The 17,857-nt window shown below is 37.8% G+C and overlaps 1 protein-coding gene across 1 annotated transcript; it reads left to right on the top strand.

Annotated features, from left to right (window-relative positions):
• Positions 1-1,722, top strand: TIC21 (translocon at inner membrane of chloroplasts 21). Its single transcript, XM_078995604.1, has 4 exons — positions 1-346; positions 800-1,057; positions 1,150-1,353; positions 1,435-1,722. The coding sequence occupies exons 1-4, from the start codon at positions 77-79 to the stop codon at positions 1,540-1,542; spliced, it is 840 nt and encodes a 279-aa protein (XP_078851730.1). The 5' UTR covers positions 1-76; the 3' UTR covers positions 1,543-1,722.
• The last annotated feature ends 16,135 nt before the right edge of the window (positions 1,723-17,857 follow it).

Raw genomic sequence — 17,857 nt, 5'->3', positions numbered from 1 at the left:
CTGTTTGAGTGTTTGGAAAGCAAGGAGACCATTCTATCTACTCCAGTCGACGAACATAAAAACCCGTAATTCCAAAATGCTAACCAATCTGCTGCCGGCAGCTCGTTCCGGCAGTGCACCGCCGCCCTTGGCCCTAGCTAAACCTTCACTACCTTACCTCCACCGTCCTCTCTCCGCCCTCAATTTACCCTCTTCTCTCTCATCTTCTGCTTCGCTTTCCTTCGCATCCTCCTCTCCCTTTTCGCTTCACCTTTATCGAAATCGAATCAAATGCCCTAATAAGCTCGCTTCAGCTCCCATTTCTGCGGCCTACAACGAAGATCCCGAAAAGGCAAAACTCGCTCAGGTATTTGATAAATAGCCACTTCGAATTCTGTAGTTTCCTTTTCTCTCGATAGTTACGCATATGATCTTCATAGGGCTTTTCAATACACACGAATTGGTATTTGCATCAAACAGTTCTGTTTAAATTTCAAACAATCCGTAAATTTGATCCCAAACGATCGATTCAAGAACTTCTTGCTAACAACCACGTCCATTGAAGCCTGAATAGGGTTTTGAGATCCTTCAAGTTCTAATTCTAAAAGTGATTGTATAATACATATGTATTCTAAGTTGAATTCCGTGTAACTGTTGAGTAACAGTTAGCATCTTTCATTTAAACACCAAATTCTTGAAAATTCTCCACCATTATCTAAAATAACCCAAGCTACAACTCAAAATCAAGTAAAGCTTTGTACGACTACACTCTCGTGTTGAAATCTAATGGTTTTGTCATGAACTATTCACTATCGTGTAGGTTGCAAAGAGATTAGAGACTACTTCAAGAAATTTCAAAAGATTGGGTAGCTTAGGGTTTTGGGGACAACTAATATGTACGATTGTATCTGCAGTAATCCTTTCATTTTCCATTGTAATCACCGGAAAAATCACATCACCAGCCACATTCTATGCCACATCCGGTGGCATCATTGCTGCTTTCCTCTCAGTCTTCTGGTCCTTCGGCTACATTCGTCTCTCCGATAGGCTCCGCAAAACCGCCAATGACCCTGCAAAGGTACATACATCTTCATAAAATTTACAACTTTCATCATCAACTTTTACCAATTTAACAATTTAACCCCAAATCTTTATACTATTATCATTCAGGCCCCACCTCGTGCTGATGTGGTGAAAAGTTTGAAAAATGGGATAGCTTTGAATCTAGTGGGTATGGGGGCTGCTATTTTAGGGATGCAGGCCACTGTAGGATTCCTGGTGGCTAAGGCTCTTACTACTTCAGCTACACCATATTACCAAGGTACCCCTCCTGGGGTTAGCCCTGTTCTTGCATTGGATGTGTTCTTGGTGCAGGTCAGATTTGTAATTTACTTATTCATTCATTTATTATTATTATTATTATTATTTTTTAATGAATTATTTGATGATTTATAGGCAAGTGCGAACACGATCTTGTCACATTTCTTGGGGCTTTTGTTTTCATTGGAGTTACTGCGGTCAGTTACAGTGCCAGAGAACACGCCGGTTCCCAGGGCGGCTTGAGGTTTTTTTTTTTTTTTTTTCCCCAGGGGTATTATGGTAATTTGGTTTGGAACAATTATGGTAGTGTGGTTGAAGTTAACTAGGGTTGTGGTGTTTTCTTCCCATGAGTTAAAGAAATGCAGGAAATTGAAGGTTTATACAGTGATAATAAATTTGTTGTGGTGTTGATCACATTTTTTATGATGTTCTTGCATACAACTATTGATTTATAATTTTTGTAAGATGTTTTGACCCATAAAACGAAAAAGTCACATGATAAAATTCTTTCAACGAGTTTTGCATGAAAAGCCTAACGTTTTTGAACTTTTAACTGATAACTGATTTAATGCTTCTTTAAACTTTTCTACTGTTTTTTGGGGAAGATTTTGGGGTTTTAGAATATGATTGCAGTTATTTTTCAAAATCTGTGATTTCGACCCTTCATGACATCGGATTTAGGATAATCCAAGAATTGCAATTTGGAAATCATACCATTTCTAGATGCGAAAATAGAAAAATGTATCTTGTTTTGTGTTCTTTGGAGATAGAGAGAACTGGAAGCATTATTTTTAGGAGTAAGATTTTTAACTGATTTCAGGAACATACATTATGTTCTTATACAAGAGAGAGAAGTAGTAGATGTTCTTATACAAGAGAGAGAAGTAGTTGATGGTAGTTACATGCAATTTTGATGCCAAAACAAGTAGTTGTATATACGGTTATAAGACATAACTGATTCTAACTTCATAGTAATGTCACCACTTTATAATTGGCGGTAAATGCATGGTTGTATATCACAATGACATCACAACGAAACCACCATCAGGGACTCTGGCCTTTGGGCCCCTTTAGGGGCGTTGCCCTTAGACCAATCCCACTACTGGGCTGCAGTCCCTTGGAACCCTACACCCTGGGATGCTACTCTTGGATCCCTGTATTTTCGAGTTTATATTTATTAGATCGAGTGTGCACCTGCACTTCCAAGCTCGGTTAGTAAATGAAACTCAACTTATCTCGTTATTAATATTAATTACATCAAAATATATTGATAACATTAAAAGAACTATCATTTTTTTTATGGTGTTCTTCCAAAAGCAACACCCATAATTCTCTCTATTTAATTGCGCGCACAAATATATTGATATAGCCAGAAACAAGAAACAGTTGTTTCATATATAATGCACAATGCGTTCACAACACTTAGTCGTATATAAAATAATAGTTTGATATATATATATATATATATATATATATATATATATATATATATATATATATATATATATATATATATATATATATATATATATATATATATGAATTATTGTAATATGTTGTTGGATAAATGATGCCTCATTATAACCTATAGAATTGTAAATTATAAATAGAAGCATAAAACATGAAATGAATAAAGAAATCTAATTAAAATTTCATCTCACGGACAAAGGTTAATGCCGTGAATTACAACATGGCTATTTGGTATGTATTATGTTCTATACGACTCCTTACAAGCACAACCACTGTTATCTATAGCAATAACGAAGTAATAACGACAACCTACCTATAAGCTATATAGAGATAACGGTTAAATAGCGACGCCTATTTCATTAAAAAAAAGCTATTAAAAAATTAATACTACTTTTACCTTCACCTAATTAGCAATTATAATTAATAAATAAGCTAAGAACTATTAATTCATATAAGTTTTAAAACATACGTATTACAAAAAAAAAAGTGTTAATCTTAGATTTTGAAATACGATTCACAAATTGTCCAACTTCTTCCACAACCTCTTTATAAGCCCCAACAACATTTTCCTCTTCATCTTCGTCTATCAATCGTCGTCCTCTAGATCGCGAGCTCGACTCGACACCCTCTTTCCTCCTACTCGTTCTTCTTGTAGCATAAGGGTCCTCATCCACCCCATAGCCTCCGCAACCACATCCCATGTCAAGTTATCACCTTCAAACACAATAACATCTTCTTCCCTCTCCAACTATTCATTCGGATCTTGAACATTCGAGTCGCCCAAGATAATCGGGTCAATCATACCGCACATATCATACCTCCTTCTTAAAGCCCGATTATATTTTATGTGTACTAAATCATTTAGTTTTTTCCATTCAAGTTTGGTTTCTTTTTTTTTGAAATGGAGCTACAAAAATAAAAAAATAAACATCAACAAATATTATTAATTATAATATATTTATATATTTCTAATTATTTTAAAAATAATCAGCTGCTTACTTGTTTAAATACGCTCCACTTACGTTCTTTTCATAGCTGTGATGAGGTTGTGCAACATGTGTACATGCACACCGCCTTTATTTTTTAGGGACCCAATTTTTTTAATACTATACTATTCAGTTTTGGTCAGACCCAAAGTCAATGCAAAATAGTCAAGTATTGAGTCACATACAGGAGAAGGCGTAAGACGATATGAGCATCATAACAGAAGGAGTCAAGGAGAATTACGATTTATGAATTAGTTTTTATCAATTATCACGTTTCACATTGACTGAAATTTAGGCTCATCATTATCACTCTTTAGCGACATCGACAACAACTCAAGCAGCGAAACAACGACAACAACATTTAAGGGAAACAATTTAGCAACTGATGCACTCAGTGACAACAAGTCAGAAACAGTAATCATGACTTAGTCACTTAATTGCTTTGAATCAGGTAAACAAATAAAAGATTATGATCAGATTTATGAATTACAAAATTAGTTTTATAGTTTATCAATTAGATTATTAGACATTTATCATTATCACAATTATATCAGATTTAGTTTTGTTAATTTTAATGTTTTATCATTATCAATTTAACAGTTTTCCTTGAAATTTTGTTTCTTGAATACTTGAAACCTTCAATGTTGAATCATGATTCATGATTAAATGTTGTCATTGTTGGAATGAAATCACTTAATTCTAATAGAATGTCACAACCAAAGAAGGAAATCTAAACATGGCTTAACAGGGACATAAAACTTGAGAATCAATTCTCTTGATTCTAGAAGAATTAAACGAAAATTAACTATGCTGGAAAAGAAATATATTAACAGGACAAATGCAGAATAGGGGAGTAAAAAATTTTCTGGGAAATTACTAGTTGGAATCCTAAACTAACTCAAAAACTTAAAATTTGAATGTTTTCCCAAAATACCCCTGGGTCTATATTGTCCTAGATTTTGAATTACTCCAACAGTCATGTTGAATCACTTGAATGATGTGAATCATTACAAGTTTTATAGTTTACCAAGAATTCACTATGTCGGATTATTTATTCTTGAATACTTGAAATCTTGAATGTTGAACCATGAATGAATGTTGACATGTTGAATCATTATCTGATTAACAGATTATGTTTTTTGTAATTACTTTAATGTTGAAAGTTGAAACTAATGAACTTGTTGTGATTGAAGTCTAAACAACCACCTAGTAGTAAAAAATGTAAAAAGCGAAAATGAAACGACCCAAAAACATGACCCAAAAATTTTCGTTTTTCAATATAATCAAACCCATAATATAAGTATCATAACATAAAACACACGCGATGTATCCCCAAAACATAATAAAATATTGTGCGGAAAACTGTATCATACAACATCAATCCAAAACATCAAAAGACATCCCAGGATAAAAGCTATGCTGTGGTGTATGCGATGCTGTCACCCCGAGCTCTTCCCTTTGCTTGCAGAAGTACCTGAAACCAAACTGAAACTGTAAGCACGAAGCTTAGTGAGCTCCCCCAAACTACCACATACCATACAATAACACATAAACACATATTGGGCCTTGCCCACTGCATCGGGTCGAAGCCCGGAACTGCATCGGACCGAAGTCCGGAACTGTCTGGGACCTTGTCCCCTGAATCGGACCGAAGTCCGGAACTAACTGCATCGGACCGAAGTCCGGAACTGACTGGGACCTTGTCCCCTGCATCGGACCGAAGTCCGGAACTAACTGCATCGGACCGAAGTCCGGAACTAACTGCATCGGAACGAAGTCCGGAACTGACTGACTGAACATGGCATAGCATAACACATCAACTAGCATAACACATATACGACATGCTACATCGGGCCGTGGCCCGGAACACATAATACTTAACACATGGAACATAGCACACAAATCCTGTTCGAGCCACGAAGGCATCGAACATACTAACTACTGCATCGGACCTAAATCCGGAAACTACTGCTAACTGAACGGGCCGGCATTGTGGCCTTAGACCCGTTCCTACTGGAAGGAAACTCACCTCGTAAGCTGGCTGCTGAGTGTGTGGCTCGGAAAGCTAACGGCGGCTGCTCCTGAATCTCCTCGGCTACAAATCCATAAACACACTCAATCAAATACTAAACACTGCGCTTGGGGTAAAATGACTCTTTTACCCTCGGTCAAAGTCAACTCTCCTTTGGGCTGACTCGCCGAGTTGGGCCACCCAACCCGCCGAGTCCTACTCTCACTTTTCACTTTTACTCACTGCTACTCGTCGAGTCTGGCATCGACTCGACGAGTACCCTCCTGATCCAAGAACTCAGACAATCTTCATCCGACTCGCCGAGTCGTATGGACAGACTCGACGAGTTGTTCTTGATCCCAAGAAGATTGCCTTGGACTCGCCGAGTTGATGAACAACTCGCCGAGTCCCTCCATCACTGAGTTCACCCTCAACTCGCTAAATCCACTCTCTAACTCACCCCGTCCACTCAACACTGATAAAACTGAAGAACTCGGGACTCGCGACCCAACTCGTCGAGTCGTTCTTCCGACTCGCCGAGTTGCCGCCATGCAACTGATCTTTACTCGATTTTGTTTGAATCCAGTGCATACAATTGATAGATCTGAGCCCAATAAGCTGATTTACCACGTAAAGTTTCCAACTTTACGTGTACAACCTCATGAATAAGGGAAATAAGGCTAAAAGATGCATAAAATGGGTAGATCTATGGTTATCATGCAATATAACTCCAAAAAGACAGTAGATCTGGGCTCTACAACACCCCAACATTCAGATCCATAGCTATTTCGACTTAATAAGACGTTCATGCAAGTGTAAGGCTTGGAATAAGCATCAACTAGCTCTTAGGAGAGCTCTAATGGAAGTTTAAAGCATATAACAAGATGGAACTCCGAAAATACCTCAATTAACTCTGATTTGGCCTTGGATCTTTGCACTACAACACTTCTCCTTGCTTCTTCCTTCTTCTCCTTCTTCACACCTTCACAAAATGGCACTAAAACACATATAAGCTCTTCAAGGGAGGATTAGGGTTCTCTCACTGTGTTCTCAGGGTGAGGGAGGCGAGGATGGGGGCTATAAGGTGGTATAAATAGTGGGCAACCCGGGGATTTAGGGTTTCACCCAGACGGATGGACTCGCCGAGTCAGGGATATGGACTCGCCGAGTCCCCGGCTCACGCGTGCCCTCAGGCGCGACCCTACTCGGCGAGTCAGGCTAGAACTCGCCAAGTCCCTCTTGAAAAACTCACTACAATTACCAATAAATCAACATACCGGGAACGGGTCGTTACAGAAAACTAGATGAAGAAAAGAGAAAGGTTGATGCCTCTCACCCTTACCTCATGGTCTATATTACCTCTTCCTCATTTTATTTTTGTCACACAGAAACTATTTCATCTACCCATGTTTTACCCAACACATTTTGTAGATATAAAATACATATACAGTTTAAATCATTGAAAACATGCATAAAACGTTCATCCAGCATAGATAGCAAGTATACAGATAATATGCACACATATCACGTAATTTATATAAAATACTTCATATCTATGTGTAAGATGAAAGTAACTATGCACTCACCTGAATAGGTGGTGACTCAGCACTCGGACAGTGCTTCGATACTCTCAAAACAATTTCCTTCGATAAAACCTAGTACCAATACCACTAGGGTTTAGTCTAACGATAACCGCGACAAATTAATAGTCTGACTATTATTATTATTATATAAGCGTTAAATAACACTCAATATAACTCATAATAATAACCCAAATAATTATTTCAAGGACCTAATAACATTCCTATAATTATTTGAAAGCTATATTAAAAACTGCGTAAGCGTAGCACACTTACAGTGAATTTTATCGAAAACCAGAACTTAATTGGAGCAGCGTTTCAAAACCAAAAAACTACTTTTTATCGGAATCCAGGAGCCTTGGGGATTCCCTAGGGTTCTAGGGGTTTAACTAGGGCTTAGGGGTGGTTTAGGGTACTTAGAGAGAGAAAGAAGTTAGAGAGAGAGTGAAGAAAGGTGTGAAAAATGTGGAACCCTCGCCCCCTTTTTATACCCAGCGAGGCCTCGGATTACGCTGGGCGTAGTCCTTGGCTACGCTGGGTGTTCTTCAGATAAGGCGCCAACTGGACCCAACTGTCTCGCATTTCATCGGAAGAGATAAGAACCGAAGGTACGCGGGGCGTACCGGATCTCATACGCAGGGCGTAATGCGAGGCTACGTGGATCTTCCGAAGCCAAGCGATTCCGAACGCGGGGCGTTCTTTTCTTGTACGCGCTGCGTAGCGAGCCAGCTGTCATCCATCCGAAGCAAGTCGTGGGCAACAAGGAACGGCCTAGATCATGCCACGTCATCATTTTTGCATCAAACTTCGCAAATTTCACTACAAACTTTAAAAATTCGTATCTTTCGCATACGATCTCCATTTTTGACGTTCTTTATATCCACGCGAAGGTGGAAACGTACTCTATAACTTTCGTTTGGACTCCATCGGCTAATTTTGACTTGATTTTAAATTTTATATTATTAACGGGCCAGGACAGGATTGGTCCGTTAAATTCTCATAACTTCTTCATCCGATGTCCGTTTTCGCCCATCTTTTTCTCGTTACGCTACTCTTAACGAGATATTTGATTCTCGTTTAGGTCGTGTCGGCTGAAAACCTCTCGATCTAATTATTCGAATTTCGGGTTGTACACTGCTAATCCGAAACTTCGAAAAATCATAACTTCTTCATATGAAGTCATATTTGGGCGTTCTTTTTATCGATGTTCTTAGTTTAACACATTCTACGACTTTTGTTTAGATCGCTAAGGCTAAATATCGCTCTATCGTAAATTCACTATTTACGCTTCTCGGTATCGTGCCGGTTCCGTCGCGAAACTTCAACGGGTCATAACTTCTTCGTTATAACTCGGATTTCGGTGTTCTTTATATGTACGGAAACCTTGAGACATATTCCACAACTTGTTTAAGATTATTTATTCTAAATAACCTTTTGTCGAAAATTCGTTTTCGACCCCTATTGCCTCTAAATTGACTAGCCCGGATCTACGGGCGTTACAATTATCTCCCCTTTAGGATGATTACGTCCCGGAATCATCAACGAAACAGGGCTCGTATAATGACTCCATACATCATCTCTTCATCCTAGGTAATTATAACTTCTGTATTCCTTCAAGTCTATCTCTTAGACTCATTGACTGTAAGCAGTACTCGATCGTACCCCTGCTCTATACCTCAGGTTAGACTCCAAATTATGATCTTTAAGTCACAATCTCGATCCTTACTGGATACGAACTTGAGATAAGTTCTTTTATCACTACTATAGATCGATGTGTCATATTCTAATGACCTATCATCGTATGTTGCAACACTTAAACTTAGGTCTCTTAGAGTTAAATTCTAAAACAAGCTATGCCTTCCTTCATGTTCTAATGTGATATAATCACACTTTAACATTTGGCATTTCTAGCTACCAACTTCTTTAACAACGAGCGCGATATTTCTATTGTTCGCTTTGATTTCAATCGTTTGGTTTAAGTCGGACGCTACATCGACCTTGATTTTCTAAACCACATAGCATACTTAGCGTAGTCGGACTCAATTCGATATGACCACTAGGGTCGGAATATCAACAATCTTCTTAGTCATTACCGAAACGATGGTAACAACACAATTGAATAAAACGAAATCAATTACTAGCTTCTTGGTAACCTTGTGACTTTCCCTGATCCAAGTGTGAGTCCTATGCTTCCGGTAGTATAGGCTTCTACTACCATTCACACCTACTCATACACATCCCAAGTATTGTCCCACAGTTTTTTTTTTCCAAGTCACCATACAAGAAAATCACATAATAGCTTAACACATCAAATATCAAAACGAAGTTTTTTTTTTAATTATTATTATTCCTTGAAGCTATTACATAGGTGTTCAAGTTCACCCTAGACTATGCCTCTAATAGGCTACATCATAACTCGACCTTCGGATATCAATCCTTACTCTTCATTGCATTGTCAGCTGCTTCGTTAGGGATGCTTGATGGCTTTGGAGGTGCATCTGCTCTTGATGCTTTACTTTTCTTCGGGCAATCCTTTGATATATGTCCCTTGTTCCTGCATCCGTAACAGAACCTCTTGCTGTATGTGCAGATATTGGCGTAATGCTCATTCTTCCCACACTTAAAACAAGTCACTTCTTCGTAGCACCTCCCATAGTTCTTTAGTGGTGCCTTTGGCTTTGTAAATCCTTTTCTTTTTGGGAAGTCTTGCTTGAGGTGCCCTTCCTCATTACATTCGTAACACACCCTGGTGTTGAATGTACATTCATCAGCGTAATGCCCATGCTTTCCACACTTAAAACAAGTTACCCTCCCATGGTGCTTCGACGGTACACTTGGCTTTGTAGCTCTCATTGGACATTCTTGCTTGAAGTGTCCCTCTTTACTACACTTAAAGCAAACTTCTTCCTCGGTTGGGCATTCGTGGGCATAGTGACCAGTCTTCCCGCATTTGAAGCAGGTTACTTCCTTAGGGCATCTACCATTGTGTTTCCTTCCATACTTATCACACCATTTTGCTTCACCTACTCCTCCAGACTTCGAGTACATGTTGTTCTTGTCAGACCTTGAAGAACCATCAAATTTCCTCTTCTTTCCAACCTCAACCTTGATGGCGATACTACCATTGATCACTTCATCAACAGACTTAGCAACCCAGATGGTCGCCTCAAGAGTGGGTGTATGACGTACTGGCACAGTAAGTTCATCCTTACTTTGTTGAAGTAAACGCCTTGTTTCTTCCATCTGTTGATCTAGCATTATCCGCACCATTGCTTTTACTCCGGTCATCGTGATTGGCCCAGGTACAACTGCTACCTCTGGCACATGCTCAATCACTGGTGGTTCAGGCTGCGGGTTACCACTTCCAAATCCGCTTGTAGTGCTCACCATATTGATCTATGCACCAAATCAGACGTTTGGTGTACCGAGGCAAAAATTTAAGATAGGAAAGTTTTATTTACGATAGACGTATAAATCTCCCTGTTACTCTGAAAAGTTACATGCCAGTTCTAATACCGTAATTAAATGTTTAGAAACCTGAACACATAAGGTTTCCAGATCCGGTCGGCAATAGACCATAGATCTGAACAAATAACAGCATATCAGGCACAGGCATTTAGCACATAAAATCATTTTAGGCACAATCCCTAAAAAAAATCTAGTGCTCACACCTCACAATCATCGCTTAGCATTCTAAATTTAAGTATAGAAATAAATCTATATTCCTAGTTCGCTTAAACTAATGCTCTGATACCAACTGTGACATCCCCAAAATCACGGCCAGAAAAGACCGGTTTGTTTATGCTTTGTTTAAAAATCAGAGTAACATTTTAAATAAAAGTGTTGCGGAATTTGTTCCCAGAAAAACATGGTAAATACGTTATTGAAACATTTTCGAAGGAACGTATTCATTTCATCTTAAAACGTTTGGGATGTCATCGTTAATACAGAAACATAAGCATAACCAGAACTTACAATTATTTACACTAGTGATCTACATCTCTTTAAATCTCTCAGTGTGACTTCATATCGATACCTGTGATGTAAATAAACTGAGTGGGTCAGGTTGGGAAACCTGGTGAGTACATAGAGTTTTCAACCCACAATAATATAATTATTATGTTTAAACGATCAAACAATCAACCCAATTACCCATCCCCATTATCTTCTTTAATCTTAAGAATCTACCCTAAGAATCAGCTATTTCTTGTTCATTTATTCCTAAGGGTTATCCTAAGGAATAGGCACGAAATCCATCGTTGTCAAGGTTTACTCAACGGGCACTAAATCCATATTTCCCAAGGTTTATCTCGTTTATTGACAGTATCGTTTCTGAGACTCATCTCGCAATACAGGTCAATGGGTTTCATCTCGTTTATCGACGGTATCGTTTCCGAGACTCTACTCGCAATACATGTCGATGGGTTTTTAGAGTACACCTGGTGAACACACAGTTCAAAACACCTACAGGTTGCGAGCCTGCTAGTGTCCACTGGACTGTCTAGAATAGTCCGTGGTTGTCATCCATACTCTGTTGGATGATGGGGCCATCAATTGGGGAAAAGGCTTCTCTCATGGTTCACCTCTCACCCTTACCTCATGGTCTATATTACCTCTTCCTCATTTTATTTTTGTCACACAGAAACTATTTCATCTACCCATGTTTTACCCAACACATTTTGTAGATATAAAATACATATACAGTTTAAATCATTGAAAACATGTATAAAACGTTCATCCAGCATAGATAGCAAGTATACAGATAATATGCACACATATCACGTAATTTATATAAAATACTTCATATCTATGTGTAAGATGAAAGTAACTATGCACTCACCTGAGTAGGTGGTGACTCAGCACTCGGACAGCGCTTCGATACTCTCAAAACAATTTCCTTCGATAAAACCTAGTACCAATACCACTAGGGTTTAGTCTAACGATAACCGCGACAAATTAATAGTCTGACTATTATTATTATTATATAAGCGTTAAATAACACTCAATATAACTCATAATAATAACCCAAATAATTATTTCAAGGACCTAATAACATTCCTATAATTATTTGAAAGCTATATTAAAAACTGCGTAAGCGTAGCACACTTACAGTGAATTTTATCGAAAACCGGAACTTAATTGGAGCAGCGTTTCGAAACCGAAAAACTCCTTTTTCTCGGGACTCCAGGAGCCTCGGGGCTTCCCTAGGGTGCTAGGGGTTTAACTAGGGCTTAGGGGTGGTTTAGGGTACTTGGAGAGAGAAAGAAGTTAGAGAGAGAGTGAAGAAAGGTGTGAAAAATGTGGAACCCTCGCCCCCTTTTTATACCCAGCGAGGCCTCGGATTACGCTGGGCGTAGTCCTTGGCTACGCTGGGCGTTCTTCAGATAAGGCGCCAACTGGACCCAACTGTCTCGCATTTCATTGGAAGAGATAAGAACCGAAGGTACGCGGGGCGTACCGGATCTCATACGCAGGGCGTAATGCGAGGCTACGTGGATCTTCCGAAGCCAAGCGATTCCGAACGCGGGGCGTTCTTTTCTTGTACGTGCTGTGTAGCGAGCCAGCTGTCATCCATCCGAAGCAAGTCGTGGGCAACAAGGAACGGCCTAGATCATGCCACGTCATCATTTTTGCATCAAACTTCGCAAATTTCACTACAAACTTTAAAAATTCGTATCTTTCGCATACGATCTCCATTTTTGACGTTCTTTATATCCACGCGAAGGTGGAAACGTACTCTATAACTTTCGTTTGGACTCCGTCGGCTAATTTTGACTCGATTTTAAATTTTATATTATTAACGGGCTGGAACAGGATTGGTCCGTTAAATTCTCATAACTTCTTCATCCGATGTCCGTTTTCGCCCATCTTTTTCTCGTTACGCTACTCTTAACGAGATCTTCGATTCTTGTTTAGGTCGTGTCGGCTGAAAACCTCTCGATCTAATTATTCGAATTTCGGGTTGTACACTGCTAATCCGAAACTTCGAAAAATCATAACTTCTTCATATGAAGTCATATTTGGGCGTTCTTTTTATCGATGTTCTTAGTTTAACACATTCTACGACTTTTGTTTAGATCGCTAAGGCTAAATATCGCTCTATCGTAAATTCACTATTTACGCTTCTCGGTATCGTGCCGGTTCCGTCGCGAAACTTCAACGGGTCATAACTTCTTCGTTATAACTCGGATTTCGGTGTTCTTTATATGTACGGAAACCTTGAGACATATTATACAACTTGTTTAAGATTATTTATTCTAAATAACCTTTTGTCGAAAATTCGTTTTCGACCCCTATTGCCTCTAAATTGACTAGCCCGGATCTACGGGCGTTACAATTATCTCCCCCTTAGGATGATTACGTCCCGGAATCATCAACGAAACAGGGCTCGTATAATGACTCCATACATCATCTCTTCATCCTAGGTAATTATAACTTATGTATTCCTTCAAGTCAATCTCTTAGACTCATTGACTGTAAGCAGTACTCGATCGTACACCTGCTCTCTACCTCAGGTTAGACTCCAAATTATGATCTTTAAGTCACAATCTCGATCCTTACTGGATACGAACTTGAGATAAGTTCTTTTATCACTACTATAGATCGATGTGTCATATTCTAATGACCTATCATCGTATGTTGCAACACTTAAACTTAGGTCTGTTAGAGTTAAATTCTAAAACAAGCTATGCCTTCCTTCGTGTTCTAATGTGATATTATCACACTTTAACATTTGGCATTTCTAGCTACCAACTTCTTTAACAACGAGTGCGATATTTCTATTGATCGCTTTGATTTCAATCGTTTGGTTTAAGTCGGACGCTACATCGACCTTGATTTTCTAAACCACATAGCATACTTAGCGTAGTCGGACTCAATTCAATATGACCACTAGGGTCGGAATATCAACAATCTTCTTAGTCATTACCGAAACGATGGTAACAACACACTTGAATAAAATGAAATCAATTACTAGCTTCTTGGTAACCTTGTGACTTTCCCTGATCCAAGTGTGAGTCCTATGCTTCCGGTAGTATAGGCCTCTACTACCATTCACACCTACTCATATAGACCGAACTCTTAATCTTGATTTCTTGCCTTATGGTAACACGAGTGCCCACCATGTCTTCCAAGCAGTTAAGCACCTCACCCTTTCCTATCAATGTACTTTTCATTGACCAAGGTCCTTGCCTTTTATGCATTCAAATGAGAACTCATATAACTTACGTGCATAATTAACTCAATTGGAATGGCACAGAAACAAAATAACATCAACACGATAGGTTATAAACCTCAAGTCGTGTGCTAGTGATGATCGATAAGGTTTATTCTTGATTTGTTCTTGAAACCTTTCAAGACCATTAAGACTCCCACTAACTCCTTGACATATATGATTCTCTTGTCAATAAACATTTCTCGACAAACAAATATTCAAGAGTTAGTGTAGCTTTTATCAAGACAAAACACTTCACAAAATTGGTCCTAGTTGGTCTTTGTCTTATCGAAGACATCACAATGTCACAATCTTATCTCTAAGACTTATAAACCTTATTAAGATTTGTCACTCAATGTCACAATCTTATCTCTAAGACTTGTTTTGGAACGAAGTATGGTTGACTTCTTGATTTAACCATTTCTTCAATTTTTGATTCTCTTATCAGACATACAATTGTACTAAGACTCACTTAGAGGATCAATTAAGATATGGTTCTTAATCATTAAGACCTGTCATAAAACATAATAAAAGGTACTCTCCCTTCTTCTTAGAATAGAGAAACTTTTATCTTTCTGCCTACTTGATTCTTCTTATTCGTTCTGCTATTGATTTAAACTATTTCAATCAATTCAGAATTACACTTAATCTTATAAGTATAACCATATTTACTAAACCTTTAGTAAATCATGACGAATATCTTTGTTACTCTTGTGGTGGACTTGATCAACACACAACTTTGTGTACTCGATCTCCTAGTCCTTCACTTGACACTTTGTCAACGAATTAGTCTAATTTCCAAATATGAAATTTCTCATTCGTCATGCAACCAAGTTGTATGATTCCAAGTTTCTGTCCAATTGAAATTTGGGTGATGAGAAATTCTCCCTATTTGGTAAATTCTCGACATTTCCACATAATTAAGAATCAAATCCATTATTGCTAATAATAGAAACATTCAAAACATCAATTTTTCATACACGCCATCGCAAGGATAAATAAATAATATAAAATCAAAATTTTATTTTATTGCGGAAAAATTTGTCCTTACAATGCAATTCATTGAAAAACTATGCTAATACATATTTCTTAGCACTCTTATTTCAACTCTAAGTAGTAGCTCAAGAATCTAATCTTCAAGTAATGCGATCGAAATCCATTTCTTCATGATTAGATTCCGCTCACTTCTTCCCTTAAGCTTCCTCTATTTTCTTCGATTCTACAAAACATCAAATGTAATCTTATCACATCATGTATTAAGAATCTAGAATAGGAACTTAAAAGAGTCAGTTAATGGATTTTACCTAAATTAGAGCCATACGTTTTAACTCTCCCATCTCTTAGATCTCTTAGGTAAATAGCGCAGCTTCGTCTCCAATGTCCTTTCTCTTGGCAATAAAAGCAAATGGATTCCTTTAGAATGGCACATGGAACTATCTCAGAATCTACCTTTTCTGGATCTCTAATGTCACCATTTTTAATATCCACTGAAGTTTGGGAGTTTGATTTACCAGACAAATTTGCTTGACCAACTCGCCAAATCATTTCTGATTCAGCAGCTATAAGCAAATAGGTCAAATCAATGAGGGTCACATCATGATCCATCATATAGTACTCTCTTGCGAACTCACTATATGATTCAGGAAGCGACTGAAGAACCCAGTCAACAGCCAACTTACCTGAAATCTCGACACCCAACATCCTTAACCTTTCAATGTGTGATTTTATCTCTAAGACGTGTACACACATAGGTTTCCCATGTTTACTTGCCAAAAGGGCTTAAGTGAGCTTGAACTTTTCAAGCCTTCGAACTTGTGGGTTAGGGAGAATAATTGGAGGAGGTGGAGGAAGTGAAGCATGATCTTTTGTTCCTTGATCGAATCGTGGAGTATCATCTTCATGTGGAAAGCTTGTTCCACGGGATTTAGGAATACCATAGTTGTTGTAATTTGACATCTACAAAACGGGAGAAACTAAATTCAATCTAGTTGATTTATTGAGTCCTTAATCAATCACCCAAATGAGATATTAAGTCTAGGACCCAACACAATACGCTACAACCTAGAAAAGGGATGTCGTAATCTAGTTGCAGAATATTTGAAGGTAGGTAAATAACGATTTACCAATTTCCACCATGAAAAACGAAAAGAAATTTAAGTTTTAAATCTATGAAAACTCCTAGATCCTTGGAGATTCATTGAACTTTTCAATGGCATGTTTAAATCTCGATATACCTCTATAGTTTGTGACTAGGATACCAAGGATCACAAAGCGGGTGTGAATAACCATGCAAACTTACATGGTGCCCCCACATGTTACAGTCACCTATTTGATGTGCCGGTTAACCACACACGCTCCACCGAACTATGACAAACATCGAGTCACCCTTTGCTACCTTTCTTAGAACCATTTAGTGTCCCGGTTAACCACACACGCTCCACTAACGTCTTCGCAATGGCACAAAGTGTAATTTCATGGAATTGCATCAATTCACTTTTGCCTAAAGTAACTAAGATTGGGAATTTTGTAAAACTTTTAGTTACTTTATACTTCATTATACTTTTAATGGAAAGGGTTTGCCTTATCCTACCCGTTCGGCTAACGACCCTCCACCAATCAAGAAAATGGTGGGTAAGAGTGGATACCCATTAAACGGCCATTTTATAGGCCATAACCTTATACCCCCTTATAGATCAGCTTCGTGAATGAGGCCTACTAACGGTAAGACTAGCATTTTAGTTATACATATATAATATTAAACTTTTAATGTTATACATAGTATAAGGGTGTATTTTACACTTTTAAAATACTAGGTGGTTTAAATTATACTTTTAATTAACCAAAATCATTATGGATTTATTAACTTTCTTTTAATTATACACTTAATTAATTTAATAAACCCATAAGGGTGTAATTTGAACCTTTCAAAATTAGGGTTTTGGAATTTAGACTTTCAAAATTAACTTTTAATCAACAATTTAAATTCCAAAACTTGAGGGTAAGTTTTGAAACTCTTCAAAACAATTAGGTTTTAATCTCACTTAAAATTTTTGAATTTAAGACATTTAAAGTAAATTTTTAAATATTAAAACTCTTGATTTAATAATTACCATAAATTAAACAATTAATTTAAATTATTAAATCACAAGGGATTATCTAGACCATGAGGATAATTACCATTTATACATTTAAGATATCCTAATCCCTTGAATCCCTCTCTAAATCTCGAAAATAAGGGATGGTATAATTCAAGATCTTTAATTACCATATTTAACAATTAAAAGATAATTACAAGATA

The sequence above is a fragment of the Lactuca saligna genome, chromosome 5 (genome assembly GCF_052625555.1).
Source record: "Lactuca saligna cultivar CGN05327 chromosome 5, ASM5262555v1, whole genome shotgun sequence".
NCBI lineage: Eukaryota > Viridiplantae > Streptophyta > Magnoliopsida > Asterales > Asteraceae > Lactuca > Lactuca saligna.
This window is presented reverse-complemented; position numbering and strand designations above follow the sequence as displayed.